Here is a 21,309-nt window from a genome sequence, read left to right as displayed (position 1 = left end):
AAATATATTAAAATAAAAAAGAAAGAAACTACCTTTTCCTGCCCTCCTTTTGACCACAGGTCACACTTTTTGAAAACTCTTAAGTACATTGTTCTCATGACTAATTTCCTCTGTTAGTTTCCTCCTTGGCTGGCCCCCCTTTTCAGTAGGAAATAGCATCAGAGCTTCCATAAGGGCTGGTCAGGTAATGTTTTGTGGAGGGGGCGTGCCCCAGGTGTAACTAATTCTCTCAGCCCACTTGTGAGGTGGTGCCTTAAAGAATCCTGTAAGCTGATCAGGAAGGAGGATGGGAAGAAAGCCCTAGCCTTGGGGCTCCAGAAGGGGCATAAGTTCTTGAATTGGGGAGAAGTCATAGATGATCACCCTAATTCTGAGTGGAAACCCCTGCAAGACTGGAAGGATCCAACAACAGCAGGAATAAAAATCTAAGAGGTTGTCAAGTTGTCAACACTCAAGGTAAGAAAATTTCTTTCAAGAAGATGATGTGTACCTAGGATTTTCTTTCCTGCCACTGTGGGTGTGTTAGAATGGATAGATGTAATGAATTTTGGATTGTCAACTATGGGAGAATCTTAAAAATGTTCAACTTCCTCATTTACAAATGGAGAAACTGAAGGTCAGAGAAGGGAGGAAACTTGCCTAATGGAGGCTCTCTTATTTCTTTACCAGTGTGTTTTTCCTATGTATGAAAGACATAAAAATATTTGTGTTGCTGCTATAGCACTAGGGGGTTCACGGAACCTTTTCATGACTCAAAGCTGAAACCTTTCATTTGTGTTGTCTCCCTATTTGAAAGAATGTGAACTCCTTGAGAGCAGAGACCATCTTGTGGTTTCTATTGGTATCCCCAATGCTTAAACAGTGCATTGCACAGAGTAAACAATAAATGGTTTATTCATTCATCAAAGTTCATCACACAAAAATAAATTGGTTCTTTAGTGGAAAGATCACCAAGCTCACTCGTAGGGGCCCCATTTTTTTCCCATAGAATTCAATGTAGAAAAATCCCAGGCCAGCAAAAGCACAGAATGTTCTTGGAATTTGTGCAATAAATTTAAGTTATAACATAAGCTGAGTATTTGAACATCAGTGGAATTTTACAATAGTTATCAGCCCTCATTGAGGGAGGCAGTGTGGTTCAGTGGAAAACATGGTGAATGTGTAAGGAGGGGACCTGGTTTTAAATCCTGATTCCATCACTTACTACCTGGGTGACCTTGGGCAAATTCCCTTTTCTGAGTCTCAGTTTCCTTATCCATAAATGAGGGGTTAGACTAGATGACTTGTTAAGCCCCGTCTTGCTGAACATCTTTGATATTATAGAATTCCATGGGAAGCCTAGTGGAGAGAGTCTGAAACTCTGAGTCGAGGCTTGGATCTGTACCCTATCTCTGCCATGTACTAGGGAGAGAGGTGACGGGGGCCATCATCACCTCTCTGAAACTGTAGTTCCTCATTTGTAAAAATAGGGACAATACTTTTATGACAGCACTCTCACATGGAAGGGGCAGAGATGTGTTTTGCGCACCTTTCAAGTGTGACTTCAATGTGAATGTAGTTACTGGCTTTGACAGGCAGAGAGATGGGTGTGTCATGAACAGAAGCACTGAACTTCCATAGGAGCTTAAGGAGCCATAAAGAATTTTCAACAAAAAAAGTATCATGACTCTCTTGTGTAGTGTGACTTAATATACAGTCTTTACAGTTATTTATTACTTAAGATGCCATCAAAGAATTTTTAGCACAAACCACTTGGCCCATAGTAAGAAGAATAAGCACTAATATCACATCTATTATGTGGTAGATACTGTGATCAATACTTTTTACCAATACCTCATTTGATCCTCACGACCACCTTGATAGGTAGGTACTATTTTTTTTTTTGGTTGTTGCTAAGTTGTTTCAGTTGTGTCTGACTCTTCCTGACCCCATTAGTGATTTTCTTAGTACAGATTCTAGAGTGGTTTTCCACTTCCTTTTCCAGCTCATTTTACAGATGTGGAAACTGAGACAAATGGGGTTAAGGGACTTGCCCAGGATCGCACAGCTACTAAATGTCTGAGACCAGATTCAAACTCAGGAAGAGGAGTCTTCCTGATAACTTTCAAGCCAGGCAGTCTATCCACTTTATCACCTAGGTGCCCTGTTAGGTACTGTTACCTTCATCTTGGTTTTGTCACAGGGGAAACTGATTTGTTCAGTGATTTGTCTAGGGTCATACAGCTAGAAACGTGTCCTGATACTAGATTTGAACTTACATTTTTCTGAGTCTAGGGCCAGAACGGTGTCCATTGTGCCACCAGCTGCCTCCATATACTTGTAATCTCCTTCCCAAACCACTAAATGAGAACCAATGCAACAGCTAAATAGTTTAAATTGAGTAAATTGCTTGGCATGGCTAGTTTTTATTGTGAGTCTGGATTCGAGAGGTCTTCTTTTAATAACCAATCAATATCCTAGCTTGTGAGACCATGGACAGTCCATGGGTGACACTGTTTATAAAGAGAAAGTAAACATTTAAAGCTAAGAATGACAGGCATACCTCCTGGGGATACAGAGAGAAATGCTTCAGGCTTTCATAAGGAAGCCCAAGGGGAGAAAAGAGATAGAAAACTACAACCTTGGGTCTGTCCCAGCAACATTCCTTATGTCCAATTAGCCCACAAAATCTCAATCCCAGAGTCCTTGCCCGTTTCCTGTCTCTATCTCTCCCTCAGCTTCTGCTTGCCCAGCTGCATATGGCTTCTCCCAGTCTTTCTTCGTTCCATTAATCTTCTAACTCTCATTAGGAATTGGGTTCCTTCTCAAGCCTAGTGTTAGCCTGGACTATTCAGACTAGTGACCAGCTATAATCTCTCCTACCTCAAGCTTCAGTTCAGGCCCACTTGCAGTATTCAGCTGGCATTTACGTGTTCCTTTGCATATTATCTCATATTGAGCCAATACACAATATTGACTCCAAGATGGAAGGTAAGGTTTTTTTTTTAATAATTTTTTATTTGATCATTTCCAAGCATTATTCATTGGAAACAAAAATCATTTTCTTCCCCCCCCCCCCCTTCCACCACCTCTCTCATAGCCGACGCACGATTCCACTGGGTATCACATGTGTTCTTGATTCAAATCCATTTCCATGTTGTTGGTATTTGCATTAGAGTGTTCATTTAGAGTCTCTCCTCAGTCATTTCCTCTCAGCCCCTGTAGTCAAGCAGTTGCTTTTCATTGGTGTTTTTACTCCCACAGTTTATCCTCTGCTTGTGGATAGTATTTTTTAGATCCCTGCAAGTTGTTCTGGGACATTGCATTGACCCTAATGGAGAAGTCCATCACCTTCGATTGTACCACAGTGTATCAGTCTCTGTGTACAATGTTTTCCTGGTTCTGGTCCTTTCGCTCTGCATCACTTCCTGGAGGTTGTTCCAGTCTCCATGGAATTCCTCCACTTTATTATTCGGAAGGTAAGGGTTTAAAAAAAAAAAAAGAAATCCCAGTGTTCAAATCCTCCCTCAAACTCTTCTTAGCTGTGTGATCCAGGGCAAATCATTTCGCCTTCTCCAGCCTCAGTTTCCTTATCTACAAAATAGAGATAATACTACTGAGGCTGGAGAAGGCGAAATGATTTGCCCTGGATCACACAGCTAAGAAGAGTTTGAGGGAGGATTTGAACACTGGGATTTCTTTTTTTTTTTTAAACCCTTACCTTCCATCTTGGAGTCAATATTGTGTATTGGCTCCAAGGCAGAAGAGTGGTTAGGGCTAGGCAACGGGGTTAAGTGACTTGCCCAGGGTCATACAGCTGGGAAGTGTCTGAGGCCAGATTTGAACCCAGGACCTCCTGGCTCTAGGCCTAGTTCTCAATCCACTGAGCTACCCAGCTGCCCCCAACACTGGGGTTTCTAACTCCAACTCTATCCACTGGACCACCTGGCTGCCTTATGATTTGTAAATGCTGAAACATTGAGGTTAAGTGATTCTTCCCTGCCCCTTGCCCCCAAGAGCCACACATCCACTGAGGATCTGATGCAGGATCCAAACCTAGGGTTCCCAATGCCAAGTCCAATATTGGTCTACTACGCCATGCCAGGATGTGGTCCTCTTTGTGGTTGGAGGGCTCACTCCATTCTCTAACAGCTCAGTGATTTTCAATAGAGCAAAGATAAGAGTCAGTCAGTGTTTAAATGGCTGGTTGGAGAGGCTGCAAGGTCAGAGTTGCTCTGTTGTCCAGAGAAAAGGTGACAGTTTTCTAATCTTGGCCACTTAAATGTTCTGCTGTAAAGTGCTTATATGTTATTAAGGAGAACTGAAGTTTTGTTTGGAGATTAATTTTCCTGCTAAGGCAATGGTCTCTAGTGAAACAGAAATCTCAACAGCTTTCTTTAAGAAGAGGAAACTGTTTGAAAACTTCAGGAATGTTTTAAAAACCTCAGAGCTTTAGAGATTATTAGATGGGACCGTATTCACATAATCAGACTCTTGTATTACACGTAAAAGGAGACCTTGCCAATGATTCAGTGAGGAGGGCTCTTCCATCACATATCATGATACCTTCCAGGAAGCAGGCTTCTAGCTGCTTTTGCCTAGGTTGGCAGCATGCCCTGGGGATAGGGCTTCTGGTGACCCATCATCACAGATGGAGAAAATGCTGTTTGCAGTTCCTAGATAGAATTCCAACCTGATTTCCTCTTATTCATAATTGGACCCATTTATGGTGCCTGTTCAAGATTTAGGTATTGATAAAGTTGCTTCTCTCAACCTATAAAATGTTCAAAAGGGTCTGTTTCTGGGACTTAGAGGGGCTTTTCAGGGAAATTCAGCAAACTTGTCAATAATGAAATCAAATAAAATTGGCTGATCTGAAAGGATGGCCATCTGGCTAAACTGGGGGCATCCAAGGAACACAAAGAGGAGGGCAAAGAAAATAGGGAAGGATAAGAGAGCAGCACTCACTCTAGGGAAGCAATCAATACCACCAGATCGAATCAGAGAAGGGCTCTAGCTAGGGATGCCCCCAGAGGCGCAGGCATTGATGGTCCTTAGACTGAGGTAGAAGAAAGGAGTCCATGATGGTTCTGCAATACCTGCTCCTACCACTTGGAACAGGTTTACCATAAGCACTTACCCATTCTATGGGTGAGGTTTCTGGGTCTTCTTGTCTTCTATAGGGGAAGCTGAGAAAGTTGACAAAGGCCAGATGTTTTTATAGGGAGGGAGAGGGTCTCACTCAGGTTTGTCGAATGACTTTCCACCTTTCTCACATAGGAAAATCAATTAAAACCCAGGACATGGGGGCAGCTGGGTGGCTCAGTGGATTGAGAGTTCAGCCTAGAGATGGGAGGTCCTAGGTTCAAATCTAACCTCAGACACTTCTCAGCTGTGTGACCTGGGCAAGTCACTTAACCCCCATTGCCTAGCCCTTACCACTCTTCTGCCTTGGAGCCAATACACAATATTGACACCAAGACAGAAGGTAAGGGTTTAAAAAAAAAAAAAACCCAAGACGATTCTGAGGGACTTATGAGAAAGAATGCTGTCCACATCTAGAGAAAGAACTGTGGGAGTAGAAACACAGAAGAAAACATGTGATTCATCACTTACTTATATGGGTATGTGATTTGGAGTTTTGTTTTTTTAGGGTTGCTCTTTTATAAAAATGAATAATATGGAGATGAGTTTGAGTGATAAAAAATATATATATATGTATAATCCAGTGGAATTGCTTGTCAGCTCCAGAAGGGAAAAGGATGAGGGGAGGGAGAAAACATGAATCATGGAAAAATGTTAAAAATAAAAAATTTAATAGGAAAATCAATGAAGTTGCATGGAAGATGGTCCTAGGTAGAGAGTAATGGTCTCGAGTTTCTAGAATCAAAGAATTACCATCATATTCTGTAAAAGGAAGGGAGAACTCCCCCCGCAGTAAGTGGCTTGGTGGGAAAAGGATTAGGCTTGAAAAACTAGAGCTTCAACATTGTCACGATCTGGACAATTTATATTCCTTATCCACTTTGTTTTTCTTATATGAATGACCAGATTGATCTCTTCAATCACCTTAAATTACTATAAGATGGACCTGAAAGGTCCAAGGCCAGTGGTAGCAAGCTCAAATTGAAGCACGTGTTGCTAAACTGTATATAAGTATCCCTGTGGCTGCATATTGACCTAATTTTAAAATGTTAGGGGTATCTAGGTGGTTCAATGAATAGAGTTTCAGGCCTGGAGTTGAAATGACCTGGATTCAAATTTGACCTTAGACATTTCCTAGATGTGTAACCCTGGGCAAGTCAAGATCTTACTGAAGTTGAATGATTAAAAAAAAAAATCTACAGTAGATTCTCAAGTGCATTTGATGTAAGAGTCTCAAGAAATAAATTCTCATTCCAAGGAGAAAATGCTATTGTTTAGGGGGGAAATGTGTGATGTGTACAAGAGATAAAAGCCATTTAATCTTTAAAACTTTTTTATCTTAATAATAAATTTACACATAAGTTTTCCAGAGTTATATGATCTATATTGTCTCTCTCCCTTCTTTCCTCCCCCCTCCTGGAGCTGAGAAGCAATTTGATATGGGTTATACATGTATTATCATGCAAAACATATTTACATATTCATTTTTGTAAATGAATAATCTTATAGAACCAAAATCCCAAACATATACCCAAATAAACAAGTGATAAATCATATGTTTTTATCTGCATTCCTACTCCAACTGTTATTTCTCTGGAAGTGGAGAGCATTCATCTTCACAAGTCCCTCAGAATTGTTCTGGATAATTGTATTATTATTAGTAGCAAAATCTTTCACATTTGTTCCACAATATTGCAGTTACTATGTATAAGGATGGAGCCATTTATTCTTAATGTTTTTCTTATTCATTCATTTTTAACATTCTTTTCTTCTTAAATTTTAAGTTTGAATTCTCTCTCCCTCCTACCCACTGAGGTAAACAATATATTAGTTTTACATGTGAGAAACCATGCAAAATATGTTCCCACATTAGCCATATTTAAAATTAAAATTTTAAAAATTATTTTAAAAAACTAGAAAAATAAAGAAACTGAGAAAACTCAACTTCAATTTATACTCAGAATTCATCAATTCCTTCTCTGGAGGTGGGCAGCATTTTTTCATCATGAGTCCTTTGGAATTGACTTGCATTATCATATTGATCAGAGTAGCCAAGCCTTTCACAGTTGATCATTACAATCTAGCTGTTACTGTGCACAATGATCTCCCGGTTCTGTCTGTTTCACTTTGCATGAATTCATAGAGATCTTGCCATGTTTTCCTGAAACTACCTCCTCTCACCATTTCTTTTTTTTTTAAACCCTTACCTTCAGTCTTGGGAGTCAATATTGTATATTGGCTCCAAGGTAGAAGAGCGGTAAGGGCTAGGCAATGGAGGTTAATTGACTTGCCCAGGGTCACACAGCTGGGAAGTGTCTGAGGCCAGATTTGATCCTAGGACCTCCGTCTCTAGGCCTGACTTTCAATCCACTGAGCCACCCAGCTGCTCCCGTCTCACCATTTCTTATAGCACAGTAGAGTTCCATCGCAATCATACATGACAATTTATTTGAGTGTTCTCTAGTTGATGAGTATCCCCTCAATTTCAGAACTGCTATAAATATTTTGTACATATAGGCCCTTTTCTTTTAATCTCTTTGGGATATAGACCTACTAATGGAACTTCTGGATCAAAAGATATGCACAGTTTTATAGGTCTTTCTCATAGTTCCAACTTATTCTCCAAATTGATTAGACCAGTTCACTGCACCAATAGTGTGTTAGTATACCTATTTTCCCTTCATCTCCTCCAGCATTTGTCATTACTGTTAGGTATGATGTGATACCTCAGAGGTGTTTTACTTTACCTTTCTCTAATCAGTGGTGATTTGGAGCATTTTTTCATATGACTATAGATAGCTTTGATTCTGCTTTGGAAAATTGTTTATATTCTTTGACCAGTTATCAATTAGAAAAACGAGCCATTTATTCTCAATGTTCCTTATTCTAGAAAGAGACTATGCTTATGAAGAATAACATATTTATTTCAAGTTTCAAAAAGGGACCCCTAAATAGGTGACCACAAAGTTCAACTTGGATGATCAATGATGGTAGATGATGCTTCATGTTCCAAGGCCTTGTGTGGTTCAAAAGTGGCTTAGAGCTTTCTAGCAGCTTACCTATCACTTGAAATGCCAACAGCTTTTATCTGGAATGGGAAATTTATAGGTGCCCCCAGGAGTGGCTTCTCCCCTAGTCTGACCTCACCCCTTTGGGTGTGGCAGCAACCTTATCTTTGAGAGTGTTGCTTCTTTCTTCAGCATCTTAGACACCATATGTTTTCCAGGGCATACTCCTTGTTCCAGTGGTTTGTCTCCATCCTTTCCCAATGACTCTTCGACCCTGATGTAAAAACTGATGGGCATACTTCTGATACTTTGCTTCTTCCTGATAACTGATGGGCAGTATATGCCTTCTATCCCTGCCCTCACCGTCTGCTCCCATCTCACCTCTCACTTCCATCCCCCGCTGTTAGTGGTGAGCATTCAAATGATGGAACAGTACAGAGGTAACTTCTCATCACAAAAGTTTTGGGGCTCAAACTCTCCTCTCTGATCCTGCCTTCCTGTTGCTACTGCCTTAATTTTTATCTGCAGTCTAGGGCCTCCAGTCTAGAATCAGAGTTCATTAAAATAATATGAAAGTGAGGGCAACTAGGTGGCTCAGTGATGGGAGATCGTAGGTTTAAGTCTGACCTCTAGACATTTCTTAGACAAGTCACTTAACCCTTATTGCCTAGCCCTAACCTCTCTTCTGCCTTGGAACCAATACTTAATATTGATTCTAAGATGGAAGGTAAGGGCTTAAAAACAATAATAATAATAATAATAATAATAATATGGAAACTGGTACATAGTGCCTTCTCTCCTACAATTTTCTGCATACACTCATCTGTCTGGAGTTTTGACATCACCTCTTGGTCTGGTTGTCAGATTATTTCCAACACTCGAGGCTTGTTTCTACCTATATTCTGAATCTATCCATTCCCCCATCAACTTGCCCTGGATGTCACATTCTCAAGGACTAATATAATTCTCAAGAATTTATTAAATGACAGACTATGCTAGGAATAGAAACACAAAGAATGAAACGTTCCTTACTTTCAAAGAGTTTACATTTTAACAAGTTGGCGACTAGCTCAATCGAAAGTAATATGCTAACAGAAGAGGTCTAGAATGCCACTTTCTGAAATCATGAGCATTTCACAGTATCTTCTCAAGATGCCCATCCTCGCCTTTATCACAAGCAACTCTATTGGTGGCAATTTCAGACTAAATAGGCAAACAGGTAAGGGTGATTTTTTTTTCTTTTTTGGATAGGGGAAACTCTTAAGCCTATTTAGAGAACATTCTTTCAGGTGACAAATGGCTCTTAAAATTTTCTCTTAAAATGTATTTTATTTTGCAGTTAACAAATGAATAAAATGAACATTCGGATATTGTAGGGCAGGAGAAATTACACATGAAACCGAACATCTATTATGTAGAATTTGCTTTTCTTTTAAAGTACATAATAAAGGGGATGCTAGGTGGCTTGGTGGATAGAGAACAAGCCCTGGAGTCAGGAGGTCTTAGGTTCAAATCTGCCTTCAGTTGTTTCCTGGCTGGGTGACCCTGGGCAAGTTCCTTAACCCAATTGTCTAACCTTTACTGTTCTTCTGCTTTTGACCTGATTCTTAATAGCGAATCTAAACAGAAGGTAAGGGTTTAAAGAATAAACAAAGTATATAATAAATTCAACATGTAACCACTGTTCTGTTGGCGATTGGTTCTGTTCTCATCTGGGGGAAGGGAGGATCTACTATGTATGTCTAACCTAAGTTTCCCACTTTTTAAATTTGGCAAAAGGAAAAACATTGTAATAAATGCATATCCAAACAAAACAGATTTCATAAATTGGCTGTATCCAAAAAACGACATCTCTCTCCTTTCTGTCAGGAGGCGGGTACTTGCTGCTTCTTCTGTCTGCTCACTCTGTGCTTAGTCACTGCATTGCAAGAATTCTACGATCTTTCAAAGTTTCATCTAATGTTCATTAAGCCCCTTCTGTGTGTGGGGTGACCTGGAGGATAGATAGCTGCTAAAGACAGTCCCTGCCTTCCTTAAAGTAAGTTCTTCATGTGTATGTAAGGATCTCGCACAATTTGCCTAAAAGACATGTCTTGTCACAGACTTTGTCCTCACGTAGGCTGGGGGAAGCTTTCTCAGTTTCTTTCTCCCTGGTTGATCTAGGACTTCTATCTATTCTGCTTTATCCAAGCCTAGAAAATTGGGAAGATGTGGGCTGTGGTGCAGGCTTTCCTGCCACCCTGATGGATGATCAGAATAATGTTTTTAAATGTGTGAAATCAAATATATAGGATTACCAAGGAAGCCAATTACACGGAAATAATGATGTCATTTTCTTCTGTCCAAGTTTACATGCCCCATGTGTGACAGGTGATGAAATGACCAAGGAAACATGGTTCAGGCTTCTGAGCATTTTGATTTATTAAACAATGCATGACAATTGCCTAACAAATCAGGACCAGGCCCCTTCCTCAGCATAGGGCTGGACCCCGAATAAAAAGGGAGACAGACTTGTACACATTAAAAAAAATGAATAAAATAAGACCAATAAATTAAATGGAAACCATATAACATTAAGTAATCTGCTTTTGAATTGGAGGAAAGATCCTAATCTTTCTAGGTCTTGATGTTCCCCAAGGATCTGTCTTTATCTCTTTTTATCCTCTTTTCTTTGGCAATTTCATTCACTTCCCTAGCTTAAACAACCAAGTCTATGCAGATGACTCCCTGGTCTATTAATTTACTTTAAAAAATTATCTTTCATCTTGGAATTAATACTGTATATTGGTTCCAAGGCAGAAGAGAAGTAAGGGCAAGGCAATGGTGGTTAATTGCTTTCTCAGGGTCACATAGTTAGGAAGTGTCTGAGGTCAAATTTGAACCCAGAACCTCCCATCTCTAGGCCTGGCTCTCAATCCACTGAGCCATCTAGCTGGTCCCAGAATCAATCTTAATGTTCTCACTTCCTATGTTGTAATATAGAACCACATAAGAAGCATTCCTCTGTAGGCAGTATGGCCAGATTCAGTCTGTAATACCTACTTTGCACCTGTTACTGCTACCAGATTTCCATCTTCACCCCATCCTCTTGTATACATTAAGGAAAAAGTCTCTCATTGATTTCTCTTTTCTCACTGTTTTTGTCATCCTCTGCCATATTTATTCACTCCTTCATGTCTATTGTCTGGGGTATTTCAGTGGTAAATAATTGCTTTAGTTCTAATTTTCTTCTTAAAAATGTTTCAAACTTTATTATTAAATATCCATTTTTTATCCTGTCTAGTTAAGCTCATGTTTGCAGAATAGGTCACCCTGGGCTTCATCCTGACCTCCATTGCTCTTTGGAATATGTTATTCTATTCTGCCTCCATTGCCTCGTGGGTATGGAATAGTCTTGAATTATTCAAATGTCCTTTGCTTATATTAGAAGATCTTTCTCCTGTTAGCTTTCAAAACCTGTTTTTGAATTGAATTATTAAATTTAATCACTCTGTGTTTTGGAGTTTGCAGTCTTTTTTCTCCCTGAAGGCAATATGTTAATTTTTCAGATGGAATTTCATTTTTTATATTTAGAAGTTCTGGGCAGTCCTCTTCTATTATTTCCTTCAATATAGTATTAAGGTTTTTTGTCTGTAATATTTTTCTGGAAGAACTTTTACTTAGGTTGTCTCTGTGCCTCCTGTCTTCAAGTTCAATATATTTTGCTTGCATAACAAGCATAATTTCTTTTGATGTTATTGTTTTTTATTTCTGTTCTTCTATATTGTTCTCCAGTTTTGTGTGTTTATATTCCTAGTCTATTATTCTCTCATTTGTTTCTTTGGTATAGCTTGCCATTATAGATTCAAGATTTTCTATTTTGTTTATAATTTTTGCTGTGCAAAAAAATAAATTCTGCTCTCATTCTCATTTCTCATTTAAACCATTCAGAAACAGCATGTTTTAGTTCCATGTTCTCCTTAAATTCCACAGGCTCTGCTGTCTCATCAAGTATTGAATTTTTTTTTTTACATTATCAATTCATAAATGTTTGAACTTGTTTGCTAGATCTGGAGGATGTATTTCCATCTGTAGTTACTGTTTTTCTTCTTGATTTTCTGTGAACATTTAAAATCTTTGTGTTTTCTTCTTCCTGGAATCTTTTGTACTTTGTCTTTCCCCCCTTGCTTTCCTTATCATTCACTTCCTGACTCCCTCCCCTCTGATTATGGTTTCTTTGGGGTCTGGATCTCAAAGTGTCTCAGCTTCCTTTCATGAAAGGTAGTTCATAAGTGAACAATTATTTATTAAGCACTTACTATATTAAATGCTAGGAATACAAATAAAGATTTGCTCCCTCTTGTGGGAGGAGCGAGTAAATTCTCTTATTCTTGTCCCATAAATGGTTGTCCTAGTTGATTGGCACCTTAGGCTAAGTGTTTTGCTGAACCAAGCTTTGTTTTTTTTTTCCCCTTTAGAGCCAAAGACATAAACAACAACAAAAAGAATTCTCTACCCTTAAGGAACCAATAGTCTAGTAGCCAAAGATAACAGATCTAGATAAATGGTGGCCAATGAATGCAGCTTTAGTCCAGGGAAATATAGGATTAGTGAGTTGATCTCATCCAACTGACATGTTTGAGAAGCAAGGGTAGTATTAGTTACATCCATAACAGGAAATGAAAAGAAGTAGGTAGTCTGTTGCATGATGGCAGGCATATAAGAGTATGTGACTGACTGACTGGAATGTGATGCATGATCTGTTATGGAGACAGCTAGATAGAGGAAAGGGCAGCTAGGTGACATAGTGGATAGAGTTCAGGGCCTGGACTCAGGGAGACTCATCTTCCTGGGTTTAAATCTGTCCTGAGATACTTATTAGTTGTATAACCTCAGGCAAATAACTTAATTCTGTTTGCCTCAGTTTCCTCATCTGTAAAAAGAGCTGGAGAAGGAAATGGTCAACCACTCCAGGATTTTTGCCAAGAAAACCCCAAAAATGATTATGAGGAGTCAGACAATACTGAAAACAACTGAACAACAGCTAGAGGAGGCAAGGTGAATTGACATTAACTTAAGCCACCAATCAGTACAGCTCAATCCCAGGGTAAGAGTTCCAAAACCAAGTGAATTAGTTGCCCCAGGGTCTGGATGCATGCTTTTTTAGAGGTATGGAAGGTGTCATTTCAGGGAGGGGAGCACTCAGGTGGTAGTTGTAATGTAGCTTGGGTAGATGACTAGCTGGCAATATCAACTTAATTATTCTTTTTTTTTTTAATCCTTACCTTCCATTCTAGAATCATACTAAGTATTGGTTCCTAGACAGAAGAATAGTAAGGGCTAGGCAATTAGAGTTAAATGACTTGCTCAGGGTCACATAGCCAGGAAATGTCTGAGGTCATATTTGAACTCAGGATCTCCTGTCTCTAGGTTTGACTTTCTATCCACTGAGTCATCGAAGTGTCCCAATTATTAGTCTTTTAAAACCATGTCCAGCTTGTTGGAAAGAATCTGCTAGACCTTTGTTGGCTAGACAATCTGAGGAGCCAGGATTGTGGGAGTTGCCATGCTCAGATGCATCTTTAATATCACCAATCTTCTATTCAGAAACATACAAAGTTATTAAGGTTTTTTGCCAGGAGGAGAGAGGAAGGAGAGAATAGTAAGGACCTGTGAGTTTACTTTAATAGAAAACTCCCTAGTGAGGAAATTCCCTCTGTCAATACAAATCAGCAACTATGTAATTTATTGTCTCAGAGGGTTGCCTAGGACACTAAGAAATAAATGACTTGTCCAGGGTCACACAATCATGTGTCAAAGGTGAGACTTAAGTCTAGTTTTTCCTGTTAGAGGTCTATTCTCTAACCATTTTCCTTGCCAGATATTTCTTTTGTTTAAATCTTTTTATTGATGCTTTTTATTTTTATTTTCAAATCATTTCTGAAGATACTAGTTTTGTCCACTTTATGTTAACACTTCCCTTGTAATAAAAAGACTTACAAAAAGAACACCTAATAAAATGACCATGTCTGACTGTAAAAAAAAATATGCCTTAGTATTCCCTACCTTCCTGGTAGAATGAAGGAGGCATGACTACCAAAGAATTATGCAAAGATGACAATAAAATCCCAGCCAAAGCTTGTTGTGGATCCCTTATTTCCTCAGTAGACCTCAAAGTGGAAAGAAGGGCAACCTGGGATTCTGACCCCTTTAGAAGATGGCAACCAAACAGACGGAGCCTGTTACCACTATTGGCCTTGAAGAATTGAGTCCAGAATCTTCAGAGCCACAGAAAGGTAAGAGTTTTTATAAAATGGAGAACCACCTCCATTATTTTTCTAGAGGAGTGAGTAAATCCTCCAACTTGTCCCCAAGAGGCTACCCTTTGTGGATGGCATTTTAAGCTAAGTATTTGGTTAAACTTGACTCTGCCTTTCTTCCTTAGAGTCAAAGACATATACAGTAGAAGAGGCTGTGGAGACCATTGGATTTGGACGGTTTCACATAGCGCTGTTTCTAATTATGGGCAGCACAGGGGTAAGTGTTCTTTTGTTATTTAATTCTTCAGATATCAAACTATTCTGTCCTGAACACAGGAAATAAGCCATCGACTTTGAGTTATCCACAGCAAAAATAATCTGAAGGAGTAGACAATTTTAATTTAATTTTTATTGTCATGCAAAACACACTTCTTTATCAGTCATTGTTGTAAGAGCACACTCATACATAGCCAAAACCCCAAATAAAAGCATAAATACACTGATGTGAAAGACAGCTCCAACAATCCTTTCTCTGGAGTAGATAGTGTTCCTTGGTGTAAGTCTTTCAGGAATCATCCCAGGTCATTGCATTGTTGAGAGTAGCCAAGTTTTCATGGATAATCATAGTCAAATATTGCTGTCATTGTGTACAATGTTCTTCTAGTTCTGCTTATTTCACTGCATCAGTTCTTGTATATATTTTCCAGCTTTTTCTGAAATCATCTTGCTTATTATTTCTTACAGCACAATAGTATTCCATCACCAGCATGTACCACAATTTGTTCAGCCATTCCCCAATTGAAGGGCAGCCCCTCATTTTCCAATTTTTTTTGTCACTATAAAAAGAGCTGCTATAAATATTTATTTAGTAGGTCCTTGCTCCTTTATTGTTATCTCTTTGGGAACAGACCCAGTAGTGGTATTACCAGATCAAAAGATATGCACAATTTTATAGCCCTTTGAGTATAGCTCCTAACTGCCCTCCAGGATGGTGGGATCAGTTCATAGCTCTGACAATAATGCATTAGTGTCCCATTTTTGCCACATCCCCTCCCACATTTACCACTTTTAATTACTGCCATATTGGCCAAGCTGATAGGTGTGAGGTGGTACCTCAGAGTTGTTTTAATGTCCATTTCTCTAATCAAGAGTGATTTAGACAGAACTTTAGAAAATTTTTCATATATATTTATATATTTATTTTAGTTTAAAGGCAATGAATGGGGTTAAGTGACTTGCCCAGGGCCACACAGCTGGGAAGAGTGTGAGGCCAGATTTGTTTTTTTTTTTTGAAAATTTTATTTAATTAGTCAATTTAGAACATTATTCCTTGGTTATAAGAATCATATTCTTTCTCTAATCTTCCCCATCCCTTTCCATAGTTGGCGCAATTCCACTGTGTATTACATGTGTCCTTGATCAGACAAAAAGTGAAGTGTTTGGTTTTGATCCTGAAGATGAGAGCAAACCCTGAAGTTTATTGAGCAAGGGACCCCATTTTATAGATGAAGAAACTGAAGCTCAGAGTTGGGGGTATCAAGGCCATGCATTTACTAAGTTTCAGGGGTACAATGGTACAATTGTACTATGCTATTCTTCTCATCATCTTTTTTGGGTGGTCTATGTAGGATCTCTATTTCTATCTTAAAAAAAATTTTTTTTGTCACATTAAAATATCCAAGTAACTTCTTCCCTCTCTTCCCCCCATTAGAGAGGGCATCATTTGACAGAAATATTTATGTATATAAAAACTATGTCTTGCTTATTTCTATTTATCAATACTTTTTCTGGAGGTAGACATACAAAAGTCATTCTTTGAACATTATTTCAGTTGTATATAATGTTCTCTTGGTTCTGCTCATTTTACTCTTCATTATGTCTTTTCATGTTTTTTTAAAAAAATTAACCTGTTTGTAATTTCTTATGGCACAATAGTATTCCATCACAATCATATGCCTCAACTTGTTCAGCTCTTCCTCAATTGATGGATATCTTTTCAATTTCCAGTTCCTTGCCACCAGGAAGGGAGATGCTAGGAATATTTTAGAACATATAGAATCTTGGGCCATAAGAAATGATGAGCAGGCTAATTTTATAAAACTTGGAAAGAACTATATGGAATAATGACTAGTGAAATAAATAGCATCAAGAGAATATCATACACAACTAGATTTATTATTTGAAGAAGAAACTGTGAATGTTCCTTCTTAAGACAGAATTGAAAGGTGAAAACATAACTTGTGTGAACATGTTTGTATCCTGGATGATGCCTTCTGTATTTAAGGGAGAGGGAGAAGGGCTGGGACACTTATGGATAAATACTATTAAATTTAAAAAGGGGAAAAATAAAAATGTAATAAAATATAAAACCCCACATAGAATCCTTTCCTTTTTCCCAATCACACCTTAGGAAATAAACAGTTGTATTGCTGGGTCAAAAATTATACACAATTTTATAACTTTTTGGACATAATTCCAGATTGTTCTTCAGAATGGTTGGATTAGTTCACAAATCTATCAACAGTGTATTAGCATCTTTGCTTTTCCACATTCTTTCCAAGATTTTTCATTTTCCCTTTTATTAATTTAGCCAATTTGATGGGAAGGACATGATATCTCCGAGTTATTTTGATTTGCATTTCTCTAATCAGTAATTAGCAGCGTTAGTGAAGGTTTTCAAGTTTGTGTGCCCAAACTACAATTTCAAGCTGTCTGTGAGCTTCCTCTCCCCCCCCCCCCCCCCCCCCCGGCCCATTACCCCAGAGAGCAGAGGGAGGAAATGATTACTTTGGGAGGCTGGACAGAGTGGCAGGGCATACAGAAATTAGAGGCGCTGGAAAGAGGGAAAATGTAGCAACTCCTACATGCTAGCTGGGCACACGTGCTAATATTTTGCCAACACTGATCTAGAACATTTTTTTTCAGGTAGTTATGTATAACTTTGATTCCTTCATCCCCCAAATTCTTATATTTTTTGACCAATTTTCGATTGGTGAATGGCTCATATTCTTATACATTTAACAAAATTCTTTCTATATTTTAAATATAATGACATCTTTCTTGGCCTTCCCCCTTAATGCTAGCGCCTTTCCTCATTTGATTATCTACAAATTATCCTTTTTGTGGATAATTAGTAAGTAGTTGTTTGTATGTTGTCTCTTCCAATAGATTGTAACATCCTTGAAATTAGGGACTTTCCCCCCCTTGATATCTCCAGTGCTTTATGTATTACCTAGCAAATAGGCAATTAATAAATGCTTAACTGAGCTAACTCTTGTGTGTGGATAGGGATTCTGAATGTTGTACTAATTCCAAGGAGAACTCCATAAATTTTTTTCATGATGAATCTTGCCCTTATTCATGTGATGCTTTGTAATAATTTTCTAACTGTTGCATATATCTGTGTTTTCCCCAACTAGACTGTAAGGTCCCTGAAGCCAGGGTTGCATGTCTTTATTTATCTCCTGTAGCAGTCATCAATACTGAGCATTTCATTAACAAATGAAGGAGGGGAGAAGGCAGACTTGGAGAGAAACTGTGGCATACTGGGTGTTCAGCCTTGGTGTTCTCCTTCTATAGGTTGCTGAAGCCATGGAGATCATGTTGATTGCTGTTGTGTCTCCTGTTATCCGCTGTGAATGGCATCTGGAGAACTGGCAAGTGGCTTTGGTGACCACAGTGAGTAGAAGCTCTCCATGCTATGTGCATATAGGAATTGGGTGTCCAGGGCCTCTGCAGACTGCCTTCTTGCCTTACTCCAACTTTGAGTCCCAAGACTGAGAATTCTAGAACTTGGTCATTTATTAGCAGTTCTTGTTAACCAAATTTCTAATAATTTCCATCCAACTTTTTCAGTGTTTGCTTATTCTACACACTGATTAGTCTGACAGAAGCAAAAAGTGTTACACTGGTACTTTTTAATTGAGCCCTATCCCACTATAACCCTTTTCCCTCAAGAGACCTTCAGGATGTATTGCAATTCCAAATACTCATTTGTCATAAATGCTACTAAAGGTTAGCTGTGGTCTAATGAAACCAGTGCCTTGTACAGAATAGGTCCTTAATAAATTTTATGGGGATGAATATACAAAACTATGGAATGTGTTTCTGAATATTTCTAGAGGGATTTTGAGTATTAGTTCATTTCATCCTTATTTAAATATGATTCTTCCCTATGCCCCATTTGGTGCCCCATCGTCTTCCTGTTTTTATTCTGTTTTGCACCAATCACCACTCATTCTATTTCCTGAGAATCTTTCTAATCTTTGGCCTTGTGAGAATAGATCTATCAACTACACAAGCAATTTTGTCAGCAGAGGCTGCTGGTAATAATTTAAGCCAAAACTCATTAGGAACTAGTCACCTTCCCACTCATATTCCGAATTCTAATACCCTGTGATTGTAAATTTGTTTTCTGCTCAATTTGTTTCATTGTCCCATAGCATATTATCATTTAAAATTTTCTACCTGACCCAGATTTTGAAGTGTAGCTAAAGAGAGTCTAGCTACAGGGGTGTATGTGGGTAGATGTTGAATTGGTATCTAAACACATACTATCAACAAAATCACTCACGTTCCTTTCCTTAAAAATTCTAATCATATGTAGACTCTAAATGATCATCCTATTGCAAACATCAACAACATGGAAATAGGTTCTGATCAAGGTCACATGTAATACCCAGTGGAATTGCGCATCAGCTACGGGAAGGGTGGGGGGGATAGAATATTATTTTTGTAACCAAGGAATAATATTTGAATTGACCAAATAAAAAATTATATAAAAAACTTCTAATCATGGTGCTTGTATAAAGACATGGTTACGTCAGGGACTTTTAAGAGGAGTCTTTGGACCTCTTGATCTATAGATAGATTTCAAGGGCTGTATAAATCTGGATGGAAAAAGTACGTCTTTATTTCATATAATTGATTTCTTTCATAATGCTATGTATTTTATTTTGTGCATTTAAGGACATGATTCTGAGACAGAATTTCTAGATTTCACCAGATTGTTTGAGGGATCCATGATAGAAAAAAAAAAAAAGATTAGGAGCCCCTGAGTTATGCTCATCATAAGAAAAGGTATCTTTGGATTTACATTTGATTTCAAAAGTTGCTTTTAATAATGATTTGTGCCAACAAAAAAAAAGTTAAAATAAAAAAAGATTTGTGCTTGTATTTAAATTTTACTTAATTTTATCTAATATATTTGCTGTTTTTTTTTTTTATCAGAAATGCATGATTGTCTGGGTGAGGGAACACACTGATGCCAAAATTTAGGAGCATAACTAAGTAATGTTAAGTAGGAGTCACAAAATCCACTAACTTCTTATGTTCTAAAATAGGAAACCAGTTCACAAAGAATCCACTATGTAACAAGTTCCTTTTTCACCTGTTAGTCACCACTTCTATCTAGAGAAGATGGGTGAATACTTTAGTGGGCATATTTGATTGCAGTTTAAATAATTATGTATTTTCTGTTCTCCATAGATGGTGTTTTTTGGCTACATGGTGTTCAGCATCCTATTTGGCTTCTTAGCTGACAGATATGGTCGCTGGAAGGTATTTTTTTTGAACATTATTTTATTTTGTCATTTCCAAACATTATTCATTGGAAACAAAGATTATTGCTAGAAAGTATTTTAAACCTGGACATCTATCTGGAGATTGTTGCTTTTATTGAATTTTTAAAATTAGATTTTATTTTCAGTTTCAGATTCTTCTTTTCCTTATCTCATCCCTTAATTGTTAAGGCACAAAAAACAAAATCTATTACAAATATGCATAGTCATGCAAAATAAATGTTTACAATAAGCTACTGCTTTGCCCATTATAAAAAAGAAAGAAAAATATACATCAGTTTGTACTCTGAGCCCATCGGTTCTTTGTCTGGAGGTTTAGAACATGTTTTATCATGAGTCTTTTGGAATTGTGTGGTTGGTCATTGCATTGATTAGGTATTAAACTTTTCAAAGTTATTATCTTTACAATAATTCTGTTACTGTAAGTATTCTCATTCTGTTCACTTTAATTTTTGTTAGTTTATACAAGTTTTCAAGGTTTTTCTGAAACTATCTCTTTCATCATTTCATATAGTACAGGAGTATTCTGTCATATTCATATGCCATAACTTTTCCAGTTATCCCTCAATTTGATGAGCATCTCCTTAGTTACCAATTCCCTGCCACTACAAAAAAAAATACTATAGACATATTTGTATATATGGATCTTTTTCTTCTTTCTTGGTATCTTTGTAGTATTGAGGTACTAACAATATTACTGGGTTAAAGAATATACACAGTTTAATAGCTTTTTGGCATGGTTCTTAATTGCTTTTCAGAATGGTTTGAACAAATTCACAGCCCTGCAATGATGCATTAGTATAACTATTTCTCCATATCCCCTCTCCCCAGCATTTGTGATTTTTTCCCCTTTTCTTTATAAAATTATTTCAATTTTTTTTCTGTTAGTAATTTAAAGCATTTTTTTTCCTGTTTAGCTATTGATAGTTTTGGTTTCTTCCTCTGAAAACTGTCTGTTCATATCCTTTGACCATTTATTAATTGAGGAATGGCTTATTCTTATAAATCTGACTCATTTACCTATAAGTTTTAGAAATGAAGCCTTTATTAAAGAAACTTACCACAAAGATTTCCCTCAATTTTCTGCTTTTCTTCTAATTTTAGCTGCATTGATTTTGTTTATGTAAAACCTTTTTAATTTTATGTAAAAATTATCCATTACTCCCTATAAATTTTTCTCTTATTTGGCCATGAACTCTTTCCTTAGCCATAGATTTGACAGGCAAATTTTTTTCCATGCTCCATTAACTTGCTCAAGTTGTTGTCCTTTGTGTTTAAATCATGTATCTAATTTGAGATATCTTATTATATAATATGAGATGTTCATCTATGCCTACTTGTTGCCATACTACTTTCCAG

General features: G+C 37.7%; 1 protein-coding gene across 1 annotated transcript in view; it reads left to right on the top strand.

Moving 5' to 3' along the window:
• The first annotated feature begins 256 nt into the window (after positions 1-256).
• Positions 257-21,309, top strand: part of SVOPL (SVOP like) — an 89,133-nt gene continuing 68,080 nt past the window's right edge. Inside the window, exons 1-5 of the mRNA XM_007504391.3 lie at positions 257-456; positions 14,277-14,407; positions 14,557-14,648; positions 17,951-18,049; positions 19,859-19,930. Coding sequence (XP_007504453.1) covers positions 14,329-14,407; positions 14,557-14,648; positions 17,951-18,049; positions 19,859-19,930 — 342 coding nt within the window. The 5' untranslated portion in view covers positions 257-456; positions 14,277-14,328. The remainder of the gene's footprint in view (positions 457-14,276; positions 14,408-14,556; positions 14,649-17,950; positions 18,050-19,858; positions 19,931-21,309) is intronic.

This window comes from Monodelphis domestica, chromosome 5, assembly GCF_027887165.1.
Source record: "Monodelphis domestica isolate mMonDom1 chromosome 5, mMonDom1.pri, whole genome shotgun sequence".
Classification (NCBI taxonomy): domain Eukaryota; kingdom Metazoa; phylum Chordata; class Mammalia; order Didelphimorphia; family Didelphidae; genus Monodelphis; species Monodelphis domestica.
This window is presented reverse-complemented; position numbering and strand designations above follow the sequence as displayed.